Below are 23,107 nucleotides of genomic sequence, written 5' to 3'. Positions count from 1 at the left end.
GAGAGGTAGAGATTCAGGGAGCTCTATAGTGGTCATAATATGAAAAAGGCAGAGACCACTCTTTAGAGTAGTTCTGGCTCATCCCAAGAGTTCTTTGTTCAAACAGCACATCGTAAGAAAACCCATGGTATCATAAGGAAATCCCAAGCTGCACTGCAGGCTTGGTGTCAGAGAGACTGAAAGACCTAGAACGTCACTACCTCAGCGCCCCTCTTTGTTGCCTTTGCAGAAGTTTCTTAGAACTCTGGTGGCTCAGAGGTTAAAGCGTCTGCCTTCAATGCGGGAGACCTGGGTCAGGAAGATCCCCTGGAGAAGGAAATGGCAATCTACTGCAGTATTCTTGCCTGGAGAATCCCATGGACGGAGAAGCCTAGTAGGTTACAGTCCACGGGGTCGCAAAGAGTCGGACACGACTGAGCGACTTCACCTTCTTAGAACTCTGAGGTGTCTGCATAGCACAGGTGGAAAAACCCTTCCTTCTAGACCATGACAGTTGTTTTTCTTTTTTTTTAAAATGTCATTCCTTAGTCTTTCCCATCATAAAAAATATAATAAATTATGATGATTTCCCATTTTAAATTGAGAGGGAAACTTTTTTCTTTTACATGAGTTTTCTGATTTAGAAAAAAAATAGAAGTTATTATTTAACTTGGTTAAATGTTTTAAATCACAAAACCTCTGTACATCTTTCCTGTAGAGACTAGTTCATAGAACTGCTGAAAAATTTTAGTTGATGATGATATTAACAGATCATCAGGAGTTTAGAGTCTTATTTAGGGTACCTGCTGATATACTCCTTTATATATGTGGATAGAAGTTTGACCTTTGTTCTTACTTCCAGATGTAGAAAGGATGGTGATTTATGTCAGTAGCCTATGGGTTATAAATATTAGTGAAATGGTCTGAAGCTTTAGTAAAATGGGAATGGGCAGGTCTGTGCCTATTGTTTAGATTAAAAAAAATCACACATTCATGTATTCTTTTCATACTGTTAAAAAACAGAAAGATAATACTACTGCATTATAATTCTAGTGCACGTTTAAAATGCAGATTAAAAATTCTAATTGTATTTTTTAGTAACTAATAATTTAATAATGCTTTTTGATCCTCCCCTACTTTTCCAACTTTCTTTTCTTGCTTGATGTTAGGAAACCCAAATTGAAGATGCCTACAGTTGAAATAGGTTGAACTTGTGGCCTTGGCTATAATTGTCACTTCATAATCTATTTTTTATTTTAATCTTATTATTAAACCTTTTTTATTTCTTGCAGACTGGTGAATTTTCAGCTCGTTTCCTTTTGAAGTTGCCGGTGGATTTCAGCAATATTCCCACGTACCTGCTCAAGGTAAAAATGTATGATTATCACTATGAGAATGCATTTGAGCTTTTTAAGTCATTATTTAACTTTGAATATTTGTATGTTTTGCCAACATTTTGTTTAGATGATGAATTCTATTAAAAATTTTATTGCATGAAGATCCAGTGAGTTAGTTACCTAAGAGCTAAAATCATAGCCCTAAAAAATAAATTCAAAATGGACTTTCCATATAAGATAAAATTAATATAAACAAATTAAACCTTGGGAAAAAGACTGCCTTTAGTTAATGATCTTCTGGGGATGAAAGACTCTTAAAAATTACCTTAATATTCATTTTGTCTCTAAGTAGGATTGCATATTAACTATTTTGTGCTACAGGGCATTTCATTTTCTTTATTTACGTTAGCACTTGATCTCAGGCATCTTCAAAGTTGGACTGCCCTAGAGAGATCCAGAATTGAATTAGGCCAGTGTATATGGTACTTTAAAATACAATGAGGGCAGGGGATGGCTTGGGAGCCGCTGCTTTGGGAAAGGGTCTGCAAAATGCTTTGTAGAGGAGAGGTGGAACCCAAATCCACACCAGGCTGTGATTGTTGTTGTTTAGTAGCTCAGTTGTGTCTGACTCTTTGTGACCGCATGCACTGTAATCCACCAGAGTACTCTGTCCATGGGATTCTCCAGGCAAGAATACTGGGGTGGGTTGCCATTTCTTTCTCCAGGGGATCTTCCCAACCCACGCATCGAACTTGGGTCTCCTGCATTGGCAGGCGGATTCTTTACCACTGAGCCACCAGGAAAGTCAGGTGAAAGAAACTATGGACCAGTGAACTGGCAAGTTCTGAACAAGAACCCTTGAGACAGGGGCCTAAGTTTATCGTGGATGTGGTTTTGCGTATTGCCTCAGCCATATTTAGCCTGTGGTGATATAGCTTTTCTGTAACATGAGAAAATTTTCTGCCTTCCAAATTTGATGTTATTCAGAGAGTTAATCATATTTATTACAGTCTAGAGAGAAGACAAAATCCTCATGCAAATATTCCTGTGTATTATTGTAGTCATAAATAACATGAGATTATTCTTGATAGTGATTGGAATTAAAGTATAGTCTGATAGAATATAAACTATAGACCATAGGAAATATTAGGACTTTTTTTTTTTAGCATTCTACCCATGGGATTTATTAGTTTTTTTACCCCCTAAGTAAAACATGGGATTTTTGTGCCTCATTAAATTTTCATTTTTAATTTCTAGTTGACTATTTTCCCACTCTGTATCCAGGAGTTGTGAAATCCAAGTGAGAATGAAAGTTAGCAATTTATATTAGTTTCTCAATACTCCTGTTGTGGAAAATATACGTATTAGACCTGTAATTACCAAGCATAATTAATTTGGTTTCAACAGTTACGGTGCTCTATTACAATAACAAAGTCTCCTTGGAGACTCTTACATAACAGACTCACTGACTTCCGTATGTCCAGTTAAAACTCTATTTCTGCTCATTTAGAACAAAATTTAACAGTATACGAGAGGATTATTATTCACAGTCACTTTAATCCTTAATTTATAGTTACAGTGTCTTTGTTTTGATCTGTTGGGCCTTATCAGTTTGAATGGTTATCCTGTTTATTTGAACTTAGTGTTGCCTCTGCTCATGTTCTTGAAGGTCAAAGGAAGAAAAAAAAACACTTCTTGGATCATAATCTACGTAATTTTTTTCCCTCTTCAAAATCAAATTTCTGTATTTTCTGTTCTAAGAATTCTATCTTTATGTTGTTATGCCCTTACTTTCCTTGCCAGTCAGATAGGAAAAAGGTAGAACCTATTTGGCAAAATTGGAAAGTGTTTTTTTTTTTCTCTCCCAAAGTACAATGAAGTACTTTTTCTACTCTAAGTAAAACGCCTACCTTGCAGCACTAATGTCTTTCTGGATCTTTTAGTTCCTGCAAAGAGAGTAAAACAACAGGACAGAAAATATCAGTGTAGGCAGGTTCATTTTTCGCCATACCCTCTCCTGCATTTATTATTTGTAGACTTTTTGACGATGGCCATTCTGATTTTTGTGAGGTGATACCTTATTGTAGTTTTGACTTACATTTCTCTAATAGTTAGCAGTGTTGAGCATCTTATCATGTACCTGTTGGCCATCTGTATGTATTCTTTGGAGAAATGTCTGTTTAGATCTTCTGCCCCTTCTATTTAGGTCTTTTTTATTTGATTTTTTTTATTGAGTTGTAGAGCTATTTGTATGGTTTTTTTTTTTTTTTTTTTGATATTGGGTTATATGAGCTGTTTGTATACTTTGGATATTAACCCCTTAATGGTTATATCATTTGAAAATATTTTCTCCCATTTTTCATTTTGTTGATGGTTTCCTTTGCTGTACATAAGCTTTTAAGTTGAATTAGGTCCTGTTGATTTATTTTTCCTTTTGTTTTCTTTGCCTTAGGAGACAGATCCAAAAAATACTGCTGTGATTTATGTCAAAAAGTGTTCGGCCTATGTTTTCTTGTAGGAGTTTTATGATTTCAGAGCTTACATTTAGGTCTTTACTTCATTTTGAGTTTATTTTTGTATATGATGTGAGAAAATGTTCATATTTCATTCTTTTACAAGTAGCTGTCCAATTTTCCAAGCACAGTTTATTGAAGAGACTGTCTTTTCTTCATTGTATATTCTTGCCTCCTTTGTCATATATTAATTGACCATAAGTATGTGGGTTTATTTCTGGACTTTGTTCTGTTCCATTGATCTGTAGGTCTGTTTTTGTGTCAGTACCATACTATTTTGATTACTGTAGATTTGTAGTGTAGTCTGAAGACAGGGCATGTGATCCCTCCAGCTTTGTCCCTCTTTCTTAAGATTCTTTTGGCTATTTGGGGTCTTTTGTGTTTTCATACAAATTTTAGAATTCTCTGTTCTAGTTCTGTGGGAAAATGCCATTGATATTTTGATGGGTGTTGTAGTGAATCTGTAGGTTGCCTTGTGTTGTATGATCAAGAATTAATGATTTAATTCTTCCAGTGTATGAACATTTTATATCTTTCCATCTGTTGTGTCATCTTCAGTGTCTTTCATCAGTGACTTATAGTTTTCTGAATAAAGGTGTTTTACTTCCTTAGGTAAGTTTATACCGAGTTATCTTATTTTTATAGATGTGATTATAAATGCAGTTATTTTCTTGATTTCTTTCTCTGGTAGTTCTTTGTTAGTGTGTTGATATGCAATGGATTTCTGTATATGAATTTTGTGTTCTGCATCTTTAGTGAATTCATTGATGAGCTCTAGTAGTCTTTTTCTGTTATCTTTAGGATTTTCTACGTATATTATAATGTCATCTGCAAACAGTGACAGTTTTACTTCTTCCCAATTTGGCTTGCTTTTATTTCTTTTTCTTAGCTGATTGCTATGACTAGGACTTCCAGTACTGTGTTCAGTAAAGGTGGTAAGAGTGGGCTGCTATCATTCTTTTATATAGTAGGGGGAAAGAGGTAATAGCATGATCATTTAAGAAGTGTGTGTATGATAGTCACATTTTGTGACTTGTCATCAGAAGACTGAATTTTAGTTAATCTGCAGTTTTAAAATTCCTCACTCTTCTTACCTTCCTTTAGGAAGAGGGGAGGATTTTGCATTCTGTGCAGCCAGAAGAAGAGAATTAGGCTGATTAATCTCCCTGGATTCCGCCCCCCCCCCCCCCCCCCCCCCCGCCCCTTTGGATGAATACTTGCTTTGTCCTTTATTATACAGAATTGTTTGAAAGTCCATTTAATTTTGCATATTTGCTAGGAAGGAAACTGATAACTTCCCCCAAATAGTTTCTTTTTAAAAATATAGCAAGCTTTGTTAGAGTGATATATAATATATTGATTGTAGTTGTTTCTCAGAAAACATAAGATAGCAAATATTAAAAATCCCCCTGATCCTGGTAAATGAATATAAATTCAGTGAATTTTTATTTAGTGAAAATAAATTTTATCCTTATAAATTTTTTTTCTCTGAACCATTCATTAGATGATGCTTCAAAGTTTGAAACTTTTTAGTTTATGAAATTTTTTGGATCCAATAAAGTCACACTTAATAAGCAGCTTTTATAAATAAAGACTGCTTTAATTCACTCCTGTGAAATCTAGTCTTAAAACAGCTGTCTGGTGCTTGAAAGACCATAAAAAATTCCCAGGAAACCCTCATCTTATCTGAAAGGAAATAGTTTCTGTCTAATCAAATAGGAGTAGGCATACTTTTATAAAAGTAGGAATGTGTACCTGGAAGAAAGTGCCATAAAAGTAGAGTGCTGTTTATTCCAGTAATAATTCTGATTTATCATTGCTAAAATTGAGCTAAATTTGCATTTGAGACTTAATCATGTGGAAAGTAGTGAGATGGTCTAGAAATAGCCTGCAGGATATTTCCCTTTCTTCCTTCATTAAGGAGGAGACAAATGACTGCTTTTAGTTCATTGTCCTTTTCCCACCTCCCTTCTGTAGAGAATCAGGGCTTAGAGAAAAGCATACTCTAGATCAGGGGCTCTAGATGTCTGCACTAGAGGGCACGATAGTAAAATTTTAGGCTTGCAGGCCATGTGGTCTCCATCACCTACTTAACTCTGTTGTCACTGCGTGAAAGCAGCTATGACAGTATCTAAATGAATGATTATGTCTGGGTCCCAATAAAACTTTATTTACAAAAAACCAGACATTAAATTGGCTTTAGACTGTGGGCAGTTGTTTGCCAGTCCCCTTTCCTAAATTATAGGATGGAAAGTGGGATAAATATTGCTTCACAGTATCATCATAGAAAGATGAGAAAAAAAAGATTTGGTTCACGGAGTTCAAGTTGTTTTTTAATACTGTGGTCTGTTTATTTTTATTTAACTAGTACCTTGAGCTTGGTTGTAGTCTCCCTGCCTCTTTTCTTCTTCCTCTCTTCCTTTCCTGCCTTATTTTCTTCCTCCCTTTATTCCACCTTCTCTCTTAAACAGTCTGTTAGCAGCATATAATTTACTAAGTTCTCTTCCAAGTCTTAGTTCCCCTAACTGTTAAAATGTGGTCAGGCTATTGCATACCATATTGGGTTGTTGGGAATATCAGTGAGATGATGAAGATGGTAGTAGTTAATACACTTCTGAGCTTGGAGTAAGTGCAGAATAGAAATGGTTTTGATTTTATTTAGTCATTAATTTATATTTCAAAGTATTGAATTTATTGTGTTCTAGGAAGAAAGCACTTCATTGAAATTAAGATAGAGTTATAGTTACTGCTTCTTTTTTCTTTTGTCCTGTTTTCCCCCAATCTAGAATTCAAAACCCAAATTTTCACTTGCCCCAAATTTTTGTATATAATTTATGGTAATCTGAACATAATATTTTTCCCTACAGAAAATGAAGAATAGTCACAGGCAGCTTCTGTGAAATTTCTCCTTTTGGTTTTGTTTTATTGTTTTACTGTTTTCTTTTGCTTTTATTTTTTTAATGGTATGCTTTTGTTTTTTCCTCTAAATTATAATTTTATAGTGGAGCTGTGTCTCAAGTCACTATTAGTTGACCAGCTTTGTTGCCTTGTCCCCATATATCTTGTTAGTTCTTCAAGTAGAGTGTATTCTATTACATAACAATGCTTTAGTATCATGAATTAGTTCATACATGATTGATAAATAGTGGAAGTGTATCAGTAGAAGGCAAAAGTTGCCATGGTTTATAGTTAATAGGTTGACCACCAAATAGCAGCTGGATGAAAGTTCACTAGTGCAGATGAATTTAGCAATCTGTGAAGGGTTCTTGTATGGCACCCAATGTCCATTCACGTCATTCCTTCCACTTGGCTCAGTTTTGCTGTACATTCTGTTTTTAAGTATTTACTGCATAGCTTCTTCCCATCTTTGTGGAAAAGAAACAAACATAAGACAATAAGCCAGAGCTCTTTCTCTCTGGCATCATTACATTTTGTCCAAAACCTGCTTCTCCGCTATAACTTCTAATGATGATGTCCCTCTACGTTTTCCTGTAACTCAGCTGTTTCAGGCTTTCCTTGTCGCCCCTTTCATTAAGTTATCTTCAGCTTTTTAAAAGTCCTATACTTAGTATAATAATTCTTTGTTTATTATAACTATAGCATGTTATTTTAGGTATATTAGTAGTTTCACTGGATATGCTTTGGTTTTTGTTAATGCTACAGTTACAGAGTTGTACAGGCAACTGTAAGGTAAAGTCTAGACTTGCCATAGTTTTCTCATAAGCCTCTTATTTTTAACGTGTGATTTATTAGAATGCAGTTTTTTAAAGGAATGCAGTTTTTCACTTTATAGCAGAAGCACTTATATTCAAACAGCCAGAGATTCTGTTCTTTTGTAGGCTAGGCATCTTTTGTCCTTTTTACTTATATGTCATAAGTCTTTAAATCCTTCTGTATCCTTGTACTTCTCTTCAGTAGGTATTCCAGATTGCTGGCATCTCTCTTAAACTGTGGTGCCCAGAAATATGCACAAAGCTTCAGATAGGTTTGATCAGGTCAATGTTCATTAGAACTCTGATCATCACCATTAATTTGTATTTATTGAGCTTGTGAAGAAAAACTAAACCTCCTTATTTTATTAATCCTGTTTTATGTAATTGGTTTTTTAAGGGAAAGTATAGATGAATCCCTTAATATTGATTTCTTTTTTGTTCCCCCCAGCTCGTTTATGGGGGAAGTATTGCCACCTATAATTCAGAAAGGAAAGTGTGGATTGAAACCAGATAGTTCAGTGAGGGTAACAAGAATTGTAAGATATGATCATTGCAGGTTGACTCTTTTTTTTTTTTGGAGCTGTTTTCTCAATGGTGACATTTCCCCTACTCACATCATAAAGTTATTGCCTGGCACTTGACAGGGGTAGTGTCAGTTTATCACTGTCATCTGTTACTGTTAATGTGTTTTCATCAATCAGTGTGCATACAATTCAAATAAAAGTAAAATCTGGTTTGGTGTGTAGGATGATTGCATAGACAATAGTAATGCAAGTCATAATAAGTTAAGTACCATAAGAGAAGTACAGAGTTCTTTAGTGGATTGGTGAGAGATTACATCTAGGTAGAAAAGACCTTTATAAAGGAGGTGATATTTGAGATGGGCCTAAAAGACTTGTTTTGATAAAGAAAGTATGAGCATGGTTTTAGGTGGCAAGGAAAGAACATTTGGAGAATAGTGGAACAGTTTAGTTTGCTTAAATGACAGAATATGTGTACAAACTAGTGAGAAATAAGAAAGGAAAGGCATTTTTAAATATACATAATGATATAGAAAGTGAAAGAAGTGAAAGTGAAGTCGCTCAGTCGTGTCCAACTCTTTGCGACATTGTGGACTGTAGCCCACCAGGCTCCTCCATCCGTGGGATTCTCCAGACAAGAATACTGGAGTGGGTTGCCATTTCCTTCTCCAGGGGATCTTCCTGACCCAGGGATCGAACCCAGGTCTCCCACATTGCGGACAGACGCTTTAACCTCTGAGCCACCAGAGGTGGGAATGATATAGATAGAGTCTTAAATATGCAACCATGGAGTTTAGTGACTGTTTTGAGTAGTACTATGATTGGGATTGTATTCAGGAAGAGAAATCTGCCAGGAAACAGTATATAAAATGACTAGGGAGAAGGAAGAGGGAAATGAGGCCGGTAGTCAGGGTTCAAGGAATGTAGAACTGAATATTAAGGTTCAAGGTGACCATGTTTCAGACTCGATGAAGTTTTCATACATGTAGGTGGTGTGCTTACTCACCTAACTCAGTGATCAACCTGAGAAAGTGGAGGAGAGGAAACGGTATAGTCAGAACCTTCTAGTCAGTGTTATCCAAGGTATATGTTTTTACTCATGAAGAAATAAGTACAGAATTGATAGTCTTTAGAAGCATTTAAAGCAATTTGACAGAATAATCATATGTCTGTTGACTGTAATGATAAAAATACTGGGTTTGCGTTTTGATGTTTAAATTTTTTTCTCTTTATAATAACTCATTTTTAATGTATTTTATGAAGCCATCAATCTTTGAAGGATTAGGAAGAAAAGCAAACAAACAGTAGCGTCTCCTTTATCGTAGCTATTTTGAGAAGTACTGTTCTGGCTCATATCTTGTCTTCTAGGACCCTGGCTGCCCTTGCCTCCCTTATCCTGAGACACAGCAATCTCTTAAGTATCCTGGGGTTTTCAGTTTTGTTCTTTTTCGGTGAGCTGGGTGTTGTATTCACTGTTAGACAATATTTCAGTCTCCTTTTTTTCTCTATAAATGCACCACCAGGATTTGGAGTAGCAAAAGGAAACTTCAGCCCTTGATTAGGATGGCATCTAATACAGAACTGATAGAGAGGGATTTTGTTTCTTCTTTTATAAAATATTTTAAAACAAATTTTAACAGTGCACTTATATTTTGATCTTAGTTTCATTACAAAATAATGTCATAGTGATATTTGCCCTCTTTCTACTATTTTTCTGAAGATCCCATTCCTTTCTTGAATCCATTTACTGCAGCTTTTTTTTTTTTTTTTAATATGATGACCGTATTGTTGAAATGGGTGACACCCAGAAACAATGTTGGTGTCATTCTTTGTTCCAAGGGTGCTTATAAAAAGCTTTGGCTCCCTTGAAGCAAGATGGACAATAATTTAGGTTTTTCAAACTTTGTGCTAACTCTGGTAAAGTAGTCTATACTGCTTTGAATATCTGTTCAGTATGTGGCTACTTCATGAAAATAGTCTTTAACATAAAATCCTGGAATGTTGATGGTGATGCTATTCTTAACCTCTATTGCATAGCCTAGTACTCAGCAAAAGTATGGTCCTCGGACTCCTGGTGTCACCAAGACCATTTTAGAGGGTCCATGAAGGAAAAACTATGTTCAAAATAAAATTAAGCATTTATTTACCTCTAGATTGAGTAGTGAAGTTTTCTAGAGGCTACATGGTGTGGTAACATGTCATCATCACTCTGATGGGCAGTGACGTGTTGGCGTATGTGTTCTTGTATTTTAAAAAATTTTCAGTGTTTACCAAAACACATTCAAGAAGAAATGGCTAACTTGAATAGTCTTACGTCTGTCATAGTTAATGGTTAAATACCTTCCTGTAAAGGAAACTATAGGCACATGATGCCTTCACTGGTTAGGTTCATCAATTATTTAAGGAAAAATAATACATGAATTCTACACATTCTTTTGGAAAACTGGAAAAGAGAGAATGCTTTCTGACTAATTTTGTGAGGATATCATTACCTGATAACAAAAATCAAACAAAGATATTACAAGAAAAGAAAAATACAAATGAATGTCTTTTATGAATATAGGTGCAAAATTCAAAATAAAATTTTGTATTGTATTGAAATTCAGTACAGTAATATATAAAAAAAAGGTACCATATATCATGACTAAGTGGAGTTTATCCCAGGGATGCAAGATAAGCTGCATGTTTAAAAAACCAACAATATGATTCACCATATTACCAAACAAAAAAAAGAAAGAGTGTATGATCATCTTAATAGGCACAGAAAGAACATTTGGCAGAACCAAACATCCATTCCTGATTAAAGTCTCCAGATAAAAACCCAGGACTAAAAAGGGACTTCCTCACCTGGTAACTTGTATCTCTGAAAAGTCTATAGTTAATATTATACTTAATGGTGGAAAAGACCACTGTTTTTCCTCTAAGGTTAATAGCAAGGCAAGGATGTTTACTTTCACCAATACTGTTCATTACTGGAGTTTCTAGTCAGTGCAATAAGGCAAGAAAAAGGAATAAAAGGCACACAGAGTAGAAAGGAAGAAGCAACTGTTTTTATGCACAGAGGATATGATTATTATGTAGAAAAACCTAAGGAATCTACAAAAATGTTTCCAGAACTAATGCATGAATTTTGTCATGTTGCAAGATACAGGATCAATATATAAAAATCAATTATAGCACTTTCACTTTTTTCCCCTAACAATGAATAATTTGATATTAAAACTAAAGCTGAGAGAAGTTAACTGGGTTATGCAGGTTACCTTATCTATATGTGGCAGAGTACAGGGTTTCTGTTCAGGTTTGTCTTACTTGAAAACCCAGGCTCTTTCCACCATGATAGATTGTCGTGCAAACTAGTGGTAGAGCAGACCTGTTTCTTGGTGCAAAGGGAAGGAATTTTATTGATACACATTCATAGGTTTGTCTAGCCTCTGATATAGTAGAACAGGAACAAGAGGGAGGAATTTTATTGTTACACATTTGTAGATCAACATAGTTCTGTCTAGCCTCTGATATAGTAGAATTATGAAAATACTTCTATTTTTGACAGGAACTTTTTGGGGCAAATACATTCCACCTCCACCCCTCTCTAAAAAGTTACTTCAGCAAGTCACTTGGCCGTGAATGGAACCTGCTTCAGTCTTGTGTATCCTGTGGTCACATGTGTCCTGCTTTGTAGACTGGTAGAGTCATCTAGCCTTGTTTCATTTGAAATCTATTATAGCCTGTCCAGGGAACTTTATTAGCACCTCTAAACAATTACATCATTAAAGAGCAAGACTTATGAGCCCTGTTAAGGCTGCATAAAATCTGTTTTCCACCCTGAATATAGTTAAGTGAGTTCCCACAGTAGTTTTAGAATGATTTAGTCTTTTCTAGGTTCCATAACTGATGTTGCAAAAAAATTGGAAATCAACATGAGGCTATTCTTTTTCAGTTTTTCAGTCATTTTGAATGATTACAATACTCTACTGTTTAGTTGACAGTTGATCTCTTTTAGGAAATTTGTCATAATCCCATATGCTGAGGATTAACAGGCACAGAACTGAGATTTTATGCTAGAACATTCAGGCAATCCATAATCTCAGTAAAAAAATTTTTTTTTACCTGAAATTCAACTTATTTACCTTGTTAGCACACTATCAGCTGTTTCGTTATTAAACAATAACCCAACAGTTCAAGGCAGTTTAATTGTAGTGAATAGTGTGGCATAAAGCTCCCTAAAATTAAAATCTACAAAGCAAGAGTGCTGTCTGATTTTCAATGTGAGGCCTGAACCTGCTGCCACCATTACATCTCATTCAGGAATTCCATCCATGCCTCTTTTATGCTATGTATTAAAATTTTAAGGAAAAAAAGGTAGTAGATTCACATTAAGGGTCTTCCCATTCATGATCCTATCACACAGCTCTTGCTTCTCACCCACAGGTTTTACAGTTGGCAGCCAGGTCTTAATGCTGTGGGAACTCTGCTCATGAGATCCCGGCCATGACGAGAGTCACCCCTTGGATCTGATTCTCCTTTAATCTCCTCTCTCTTTTCTAAGCATAAATAGTCTGGTTCTTTCCTTGCTTAGATATGGGATGTAAGGAAACTATATCTGCACACATGCTTTGTTTGGAGGGGCTCTTGGGATAGCTGACAAAGTTCTATTTTTTGACCTGGGAAGTTCTTTTGAGGGTGTTTGTCTTTTAGTAATTCACTAAGCTATAGATATTTTTGTGTGTCAGTTTCTGTACTTGTAGTTGTATTTTTCAATAAGAAGGGTAAAAAAAAAACAAACCAAAAATATTGATTGTAGAGGGTTTTAAGGAATTGTATTCTAACTCCATTTGTCATGCCTAGTCTTGTCTTTTGCTAAGAAACTCAGGGCTGTAAAATCTATTATATTGTAAGAAAATCTGCTTCAGAGCCATCCTCAGAAAGGGGTCCATCCATTCAACAAATATTATTGAATTGTTACTGTATTAGGCTCCATACTTGATACTGAGGATGTGTATGGGGGAAACCTTAATAAATATGATGTGTGTCCTCACTGTGCTTTCTAATCATATCAGTGATACCACAGGTTAAGAGGCTATTTATTCTTTGGTATACTGTTTGGGTTGGAGAAGGAAATGGCAACCTACTCCAGTGTTCTTGCCTGGAGAATCCCAGGGACGGGGGAGCCTGATGGGCTGCCGTCTATGGGATCGCACAGAGTCGGACACGACTGAAGTGACTTAGCAGCAGCAGCAGCAGCAGCAGCAGCATACTGTTTGGGAATATTGTCATAAAGGTTTATATTTTTATCTGAAGTCTCATTCTTCCTGGTAGACATTTATCCTATAGGTGTTATAGCAGTTATTTACTATTGCATAATAAATTATTCCAAGACTTAATGCCTCGGAACAGTGAACATTCATTATGTCATAGTTCCCCTGGGTTAGGAGTTTGGGAGTGACTTAGCTGTGAGTTTCCAGCTCAGAGTCGTTCATATGGTGGCTGTCAGGATGTTGGCAGTGATGTAGTCATCTGAAGGTTTATCTCTTCCTGGAGCATCCACTTCCATGATGGCTCACTCACAGGACTGTTGGCAGGAGAACGTAATTCCTCATTTAGTCGGACTTCTCTATAGGCTGCTTGAGTGTCCTCACAACATGGCACCAGACTTCCTCCAGGGCAAGCAATCTGAGAGAGTAAGAAGGAAGCTTCAGACCCAGTGTCTAAAGTCTCACAGTGTCTTCTTCATTTACTTAGTTAGAAGTGGCTTAAGTCCAGCCCACAAATAGAGGACTTTCTGGTAGTCCAGCAGCTAAGACTTGGCACCCTTGATGCAGGAGCCCTGAGGTTCAATCCCTGGTCAGGGAACTAGATCCCACATGCCACTACTAAGAGTTTGCATGCTGCAACTAAAGATCTCCCTTGCTGCCACTTAGACCCGGCACAGCCAAATAAATAAATACATATATTTTTTAAAAGATTTATTGGAGATGGCACATGGAGGCCAGAAGTGTAGGTTAGAGGAGAAAGCAAATGTCTAGACATGACATGATACAGTACTAGTGGTACATAGGAAGGAAAGGATCATGTTTGTGAGCTTAAGCTCTTTATGGAAGAATTAGTATTCTCTTTATATTTCCCTGCATTCTAGGGTACTGTCCTGAACACAGTATATACTCAGGAAGAATTTGCTTTAAAAAAAAAATAGGTGTTTGTGTATATCTCACATGCCTAGTAAAGTAATGCTCAAAATTCTCCAAGCCAGGCTTCAGGAATACGTGAACTGTGAACTTCCAGATGTTCAGGCTGGTTTTAGAAAAGGCAGAGGAACCAGAGATCAAATTGCCAACATCCGCTGGATCATGGAAAAAGCAAGAGAGTTCCAGAAAAACATCTACTTCTGCTTTATTGACTATGCCAAAGCCTTCGACTGTGTGAATCACAATAAGCTGTGGAAAATTCTTCAAGAGATGGGAATACCAGACCACCTGACCTGCCTCTTGAGAAACCTGTATGCAGGTCAAGAAGCAACAGTTAGAACTGGATATGGAACAACAGACTGGTTCCAAATAGGAAAAGGAGTACGTCAAGACTGTATATTGTCACCCTGCTTATTTAACTAATATGCAGAGTACATCATGAGAAACTCTGGGCTGGATGAAGCACAAGCTGGAATCAAGATTGCCGGGAGAAATATCAATAACCTTAGATATGCAGATGACACCACCTTTATGGCAGAAAGTGAAGAGGAACTAAAGAGCTTCTTGATGAAAGTGAAAGAGGAGAGTGAAAAAGTTGGCTTAAAGCTCAACATTCAGAAAATGAAGATCATGGCATCTGGTCCCATCACTTCATAGCAAATAGATGGGGAAATAGTGGAAACAGTGGCTGACTTTATTTTTCTGGGGCTCCAAAATCACTGTAGATGGTGATTGCAGCCATGAAATTAAAAGTATGGCGGGTCCTAAAAAAAATAAAAAATACAAATATCATACAATCCAGCAATTCCACTTCTGAGTATTTATACAAAAAAAAAGTAAATGCTAATTTGAAAAGGACATATACACTAAAATGTTCATAACAGCATTATTTATGGAAGGAACCTAAATGTTCATCAATAGATAAATGGATGAAGAAGATGTGGTCCATATACAATGGAATATTAGTCACCCATTAAAGAAAAAGAATGAAGAAAAAAATTAAAGACGCTTACTCCTTGGAAGGAAAGTTATGACCAACCTAGACAGCATATTAAAAAGCAGAGACATTACTTTGTCAACAAAGGTCCATCTAGTCAAGGCTATGGTTTTTCCAGTGGTCATGTGTAGATGTGAGCGTTGGAGTATAAAGAAAACTGAATGCTGAAGAATTGATGCTTTTGAAGTGTGGTGTTGAGAAGACTCTTGAGAGGCTCTTGCAAAAAAGGAGAGTCCCTCCTTTAGGATGGTCCATCCTAAAGGAGATCAGTCCTGGGTATTCATTGGAAGGACTGATGTTGAAGCTGAAACTCCAATACTTTGGCCACCTCATGCAAAGATTTGACTTACTGGAAAAGACCCTGATGCTAGGAAGGATTGAAGGCAGGAGGAGAAGGGAACAACAGAGGATGAGATGGTTAGATAGCATTACTGACTCAACAGACATAAGTTTGGGTAAACTCTGGGAGTTGGTGATGGATAGGGAGGCCTGGCATGCTGCGGTTCATGGGGTCGCAAAGAGTTGGACACAAGTGAGCAACTGAACTGAACCAATATAGTATCTGTAGAATGACAACATGACAATGTAGATGATTTCTTTTATTATTTTAGCAAACTCTGTTTTTTCTGCTGATTTTTTTAAAAAAACATTATGATCCACATTATAGCAATTAAAATCTTACATCTGAAGAAAACATGGAAAAGGATATATAATTCTAGAACTCATTCTATTTTTATTTGGTATATATATTTTACTTGGTATGATGAGACTAGTCTAATAAAGGATAGAAACAGACTCCTGATTATGTAATAGCCTGCAATTATTTTTATGGCTATTGCATTCCAGTCTTCTTATGCAATATTTACAATGTACATGTGTAACAAGGGCACAATACAAGTTCTAACAATCTTAACCATAAATCAGAATCAAGTCACGCAATGTAACATCTGTGAACTTACTTGGCTGATGCAGACAACCTTCGTTAAGAGTACATAAAATTCTAAGTTTACAACTCTGTAGTAGATTTGGGGTTTTAAGCTCTAAAATTTAATTGCCCTTCCCACCCTATAATTAATTCTGCCAAGACATTTTGATATTGCTTTAATTGTGAAGATGGGGAAAACTCATATATTACAGTTTGAAAAAAATGAAATGTTTTAAATATTCTATGAATGTAATGAGAATTTCAGCAGATTATGGCTACAAAAGATTATGATTCAGCCTGAAAACATAACCTATGGAAAATCATCAACTGTGCAGAATGAGCTCTTCCAGATGACAGATCTTACTAGGAAAACCTGCCAATAAAAGAGAGAACGCTAGAAGAAAAAGAATCCTGTTGACTTTCAACATATGGCCTCGACACTGACATTCTTATAGCTTTTAGTGAATAGCAACCCAAAATAACTGGGTTGATAAAAACCAAAAAAATAAAAAAAAAAGAATGCATGAATTAAAAAAAATTCTGCTCTGATTTTTTTCTTTACTTTTGGTTCAGAAGACTTAAAAAACTTAAAAAAAAATCTTATATTAGCGTATAATTGATTAACAGTGTTGTGTTAGGTGTACAGCAGAGTGATTCAGTTATACATATACATGTATCTATTCTTTTTCAAATTCTTTTCTTAGGTTATTTTAGAGTATTAAGCAGAGTTTCCTGTACCATACAGTAGGTCCTTTTTGTTTATCTGTTTAAAATTTAGCAATGTGTACATGTCAATCTCAAACTCCCTATCTGTCCCTCCCACTTCCCCTGGTAATATATGAAGGTGATGAAGTGGTACATCTTCCTTATATTTTCACCTTTCAGAATAATAGTGATTCCTAGCAAACTGAAAATAAAAGACAAATATCCATATATATTTAGGCATTAGTGAGAAAACCTGAATCATCACGTATTACCCCCTCTGTTGGTTCTCTCAGCTACATACTCCTTGCATTGGTCTTTTTCTCTCCCACTCTTCTTTCCAAGGATCCTGCTTTTTACCCTTTTTTTAGTTTAGCCTTTCGAACTACTTAAGAAGAAGTGGGCCACTAAAGATGATCAGTTTACTTCTTTGGAACTATGAAGATTATACAATGTGTCTCAAAGTTTTGTGATTGTTGATTCATGTATTTGTTTACACTTTCATTCAATATTGAGTACTTACTGTGTGCCAACCACTGTAACAGAGAAATCTATAGTTTATAGGCTAAATCCTGTCTGATAATGAGTCAAAGAGTTAGTTACAGCAAGTTAAGCATAGAGATCAAGTGTACCTCTAATATTTCCTTCCCTGAAATAGAATGGACTCAGATTATTCCCTCTAGAGAGCTCTTAGTTTCTTCTGAATTCCATTAAGGTTGTACCACTACCATGGGGATTGTGGTGCTAATTTAGAGCAGTATTGGCCTAACTAGAAGATTAACTGCCAGGTAACTGCAAAGCCAACTAAGGTCTGTCTAGTCAAGGCTATGGTTTTTCCTGTGTTCATGTATGGATGTGAGAGTTGGACTGTGAAGAAGGCTGAGCGCCGAAGCATTGATGCTTTTGAACTGTGGTGTTGGAGAAGACTCTTGAGAGTCCCTTGGACTGCAAGGAGATCCAACCAATCCATTCTGAAGGAGATCAGCCCTGGGATTTCTTTGGAAGGACTGATGCTAAAGCTGAAACTCCAGTACTTTGGCCACCTCACGTGAAGAGTTGACTCATTGGAAAAGACTCTGATGCTGGGAGGGATTGGGGGCAGGAGGAGAAGGGGACGACAGAAGAAGAGATGGCTGGATGGCATCACTGACTCGATGGACATGAGTCTGAGTGAGCTCTGGGAGTTGGTGATGGACAGGGAGGCCTGGCGTGCTGCGATTCATGGGGTTGCAAAGAGTCGGACACGACTGAGCGGCTGAACTGAACTGCAAAGCAGTGCATAAATTAACACACAAGACACATAAAAGTCTCAGTGTTCCAGGTCTATTGCTGACTAGTTGTGTGCTTTGGTACATACAGAATTGCAGCCTACTTCCAAGAGTGGCTGTGAAGAGTAAATGAATTGGTATCTGTAACTGGTTAGTTCAGGGACTACCACAGAGCCCTCTAGGAATGTTGCTGCTGCTAAGTCACTTCAGTCGTGTCCGACTCTGTGTGACCCCATAGACGGCAGCCCACCAGGCTGCCCCATCCCTGGGATTCTCCAGGCAGGAACACTGGGGTGGGTTGCCATTTCCTTCTCCAATGCATGAAAGTGAAAAGCGAAAGTGGAGTCGCTCAGTAATGTCCGACCACTTACTATCATTACTCCTATTGTAATTGGTATAAAAACTAATTCTTAAACTAACAGGACAAATATTTACTAACTACTATGATTTACAAACAAATCCAAGGCTAGATGTTACATTGAATATATGCAAAAGAGTTAGACCTACTTTAAAGTACAGTCTCAAATAGTTTCATTAAACCTGACTGTAATCAAAGTACTTTTTCATTCTAGTTTTCTTTATAGTTTTAAGAAAATCTTTTAATTCGCACAAATCTTTCTGGTGTCTTTTTATGCCTGCTCTGGAGATGCTATGAAAACTTACCCCTTTATTAGCTAACCTAAAAGTTTATGTCCATGGTAGCTCCTATTCTGATACCCCATGCCTGTCTCTTTTTTCTGTGGAGAGAAAATACTTTGTCATCTCTTACTTCCAGTGAAGCCATACCTTGGCTTTCTTCATAAATCCCCGGGGAAGTATTAATTGGTCAGTAAAAAAAGAAAACTGAAACACTAGATCACATAGGAAGCCTTGTCCTGTCTTATCCCCAGTTCCAGGAAAAGCTCACTTACTGCTGTTGTCTCTGAAGTACTTTTCTTGTTAATCTTAAATTGTTAACAACTTGGTTTTGCCCTGGCAAACATATTTTCTTAAAGAGATTATGCATTTCTCTCTTTAAATGGATATTAAAGCCATCAGAAGAAAGCAGTGTTTCAAATGTAAAGTTCATTGGGCTTTACTCTCAAGTAAAAGTTATACTCCAAGTGTATGCACTTTAGTTTTTGTAAGTTAAACCTTAAAAAAAATGAACCCTGGGCAGGAGCTCAAGTCTGTAGAGCTCAAGCCTGTAGTCAGATAGTCTGTGTCTGAACTGCAACTACGCAGCCACCACTTACTGTGTTACCTTGGTGAGTTGCTCAAACCCACTAAGCTTCAGTTCCCTTAATTATAAAATAGTAATATCTGTCCCTAACAGGTGACATCTCTCTAATGTTACCTGTTAGCTCTCCTTCAAATTTCTGTGCCTCGTCTCAGTCACAGCCTTCTTCCTCACATCAAGGATAGCACTCCTCTGAGTTTTAGGAAAAACCCTTGAGATTCTTTACAGCTTCATTAACCAAGTGTGTAGCCTTCAACTATGTAGTGAAGAGTGAAAGTTGCTAAGTGGTTGCTAACTCTCTGACTCCATGGACTGTAGCCTGCCAGGCTCCTCTGTCCATGGGGATTCTCCAGGCCAGAATACTGGAGTGGGTAGCCATTCCATTCTCCAGAGGATCTCCCCTACTCAGGGATCGAACCCAGGTCTCCCTTCTGCATTGCAGGTTGATTCTTTACTGTCTGAGCCACCAGGGAAGCCCAAGAATGCTGGAGTGGGTAGTCTATCCCATCTCCAGGGAATCGTCCCGATCTAGGAATTGAACTGGTGTCACCTGCATTACAGGTCGATTCTTTACCTGCTGAGCTATCAAGGAAGCCCCATCCTTCAACTATAGTTGTGTCTTATCTGTTGTTTTAAATTTGACGTGTCTTCGTGTACCCCAGTGTTCATTGCAGCAACATTTACAATAGCTAGGACATGGAAGCAACCTAGATGTCCATCAGCAGACGAATGGATAAGAAAGTTGTGGTACATATACAAAATGGAGTATTGCTCAGCTATAAAAAAGAATGCATTTGAGTCAGTTCTAATGAGGTGGACGAAACTGGAGCCTATTATTCAGAATGAAGTAAGTCAGAAAGAGAAACACCAATACAGCATATTAACGCATATATATGGAATTTAGAAAGACGGTAGTGATGATCCTATATTCAAGACAGTGAAAGAGACACAGATGTAAAGAACAGACTTTTGGACTCTGTGGGAGAAGGCGAGGATGTGATGATATGAGAGAACAGCATTGAAACATGTATATACCATATGTAAAATAGAAGACTGGTGCAAGTTCGATGCATGAATTAGGGCACTCAAAACTGGTGCTCTGGGACAACCCAGAGGGATGCGATGGAGAGGGAGGTGGGAGGGGGGTTCAGGATGGGGGGACACCTGTATTCATGTCAATGTATGGCAAAACCACCACAAAAATTGTAAAGTAATTAGCCTCCAATTAAAATAAATTATTTAAAAATTTGATGTCTTTTAAGTCGTCGTCTTCTTTTTTTTTTTTTGGTCTATAGGTTCCTCCTTTATTCCTTTCCTTCCATCTTTTCCCCCCCAAAAAACACAGGTGACTTACATTTAGAGTTTCCCACAGTCTAGATTTTGCTGATTGCAAACTCATTGTTTGTGAAGTATGTTCCTATGTGTTTCCCTCAAATTGGCAGGTAAATCAAAAGGCTTAATCAGATCTGGGTTTAATTCCTTTAACAAAACTATAGGTGGTGGTGTGTTCTTTTCTCAAGAGGCACATAAATGTCATTCTTTTTGTGATTGATACTTTCTCTCATCTGCTATTTGGTTATCCAATGATTGAGTTCATATGGGAAAGGCTGGTCCAAAACCACTGAATCCTAACCCCTCCCCCCATTTTTGTTTGTATAACACAAATCTGTTTCTTTGAATTTAATTCTTAGTGTCTTCATATCAATTTACATAATGATTAAATTGCTGAAAAGTAGTTAAAATTTTCTCATATATGTTACAGTAGTTTGAAGGGGAAAACAGCTTGGGTTTAGTTTCTTTGGTAAAACTAGAGGTGTTTTTGCCTTTTCCTTGAACAGTAAAGACCATTTGTGGGAAATGTACTATGTTGAAAACTTATTTATGCAAGACAGTGATTTATAATGTTCAGTTTTGTTCACTGTCAACCCTGATGCCCTCTGTAAACTTGGCGGTGCCGTCCCCCTGTGTTGTGTTTGATGTCACTCTCTGTGGAGCCCGCGGCCATGCCAGTCACCTTCCCTTTGTCTTCATTGCATCTGAGGACCACCTGCCCCCCTAGTTTTACTCAGTGGTGATAACCCTTTGCTGCTTCTTATCTGGCCGTGATTTCTCTTAGAAGTGTAACACTCCCCCACCCACTAAACCACAAATGAATTCAGAGCATAATCTTGGAATTTTCTTTCCAAGCTAGAAAGTTGCGTATGTGGTGTTTCTGTTGGAGCTGAAGCTGGTGGAGCTGATAGAGACCAGATCTTGAATGTTGTAGAGAGCAGACTGCGTTTCGTCAGTTTTACTTTTCAAAATGTTTGAAGTGGTATGTAAAGAAATAAGAATCATTTGTTACCACAGCTTCACTCTTGTGACAGGGGCCATGACAACAGAGTCCTCCTCTGACCCTGAACTCAGTTCCTACCTAAGATTTAGGGTTGCAAAAGTGCGTCCTAATAAAGAGCTAGTTACGGATTTGGGAAGATGCTTGAAGTGGGTGAAATGTCCACTTGACCTTCAGATTCTCACTTGACTCAGTTAGGAAAAGTTGATGGTGTGCTGTGCTTTGATGTCTCCCCTTGTTACTGTCTATTAATGTGAACCTCAAGTTCAGAACACATTTTGGTTGTCCAGCTTAGCATCTCTTAGGGCCATACCAAGTTCTCTCTAATCTCTGGTCGAAAATCAGATGCTACTGGTATCATTTATATTTCTTTACTCAACAGATTTACAGAGTGCCTTATTTCTGAGAGACGGGGCTAGGACCAATGCTTATGAGGCAGAAGTGAAATTCTGTGCTTTGTAGATTTGTGTGTGTGTCTATAAATAAAACAGGATGTTGACTTCCTCAACCCTTCGTAAGAGTGTCATTATACTATTGGTAAATCAGTAGACCCATTTCGCTCTCTCTGTACTTTCACATTCTCTCTTCTTTACTGTTCTCCGTGGCTTCAATACAGGTCGGGGAAGATGAACACTGTGCAGTATTTATTGGAGGGAATGGTTGTCCAAGCACATGAGGACCAGTGGATGGCACTTGTTTATCATCCATAGATACCCCATTGATTCAGATAAATTTGGATTTTCAGACTCTTGTTTGAGATGTAGACTTTCCTTGAGAATAGTGAACTTTATACTCTTAGTGTACATTTAACCTAAATAGTTACTTGAGATCATGCTTCTGCCAGAAATCTTTGGGAATTGGGGGGATTGCTACAGACCAGGAAAAGAAGGGCTTTTTTTTTTTTTTTTTAAAGAAGCTCCCATAGGGCATGCCTAAGGTAGTCACAGACTTTCCCAGTTCATGGACCATTAGGACCACATCTGTGTTGAACTTTGAAGATTTTCTATACTACTTAGTTAAGAAGTCAGCTGTTGTCTTTGCCTCCTTCCAGTTTTAATACAAAGTACACCAAGTACAGTTAATGCAAGTTCTGACAAGCGAGCTTTTTTCTTGATCACAATGGAAACTATGAATCTAACAGAGTATTCTGGGGCACACAATTGTCTGGATTGGACCACACCTCTGGTCCAAAAAAGCTGAGAGGGCTGTTTTTTAATTTCTTCTTTAAAAAAAAATGGAGGTTAATTTGGCCTGCAGGCTCCTAACAAGTTAGTGAGGGAGCTGTACAACTGTGAGGCCCCATCTCTGTAGTAAGCAGTGGCTCCTTAGTTCATAATGGCATTCCCTTCTAGGCAAGGAAAATTGGCACTTGTATAAGGAAGGATGAAAGTACAGTCATCTCTCAGAATCTGTAGGGGA

At 37.2% G+C, this 23,107-nt stretch overlaps 1 protein-coding gene across 2 annotated transcripts in view; it reads left to right on the top strand.

Moving 5' to 3' along the window:
- The window catches only part of BABAM2 (BRISC and BRCA1 A complex member 2), a 399,166-nt gene that overhangs the window by 130,639 nt on the left and 245,420 nt on the right, over positions 1-23,107 (top strand). For both annotated transcript variants that reach the window (XM_052647953.1, XM_052647954.1), the window contains exon 5: positions 1,272-1,346. In XM_052647953.1, the coding sequence (XP_052503913.1) occupies positions 1,272-1,346 (75 nt within the window). The remainder of the gene's footprint in view (positions 1-1,271; positions 1,347-23,107) is intronic.

This window comes from Budorcas taxicolor, chromosome 11, assembly GCF_023091745.1.
Source record: "Budorcas taxicolor isolate Tak-1 chromosome 11, Takin1.1, whole genome shotgun sequence".
Classification (NCBI taxonomy): Eukaryota; Metazoa; Chordata; class Mammalia; order Artiodactyla; family Bovidae; genus Budorcas; species Budorcas taxicolor.
This window is presented reverse-complemented; position numbering and strand designations above follow the sequence as displayed.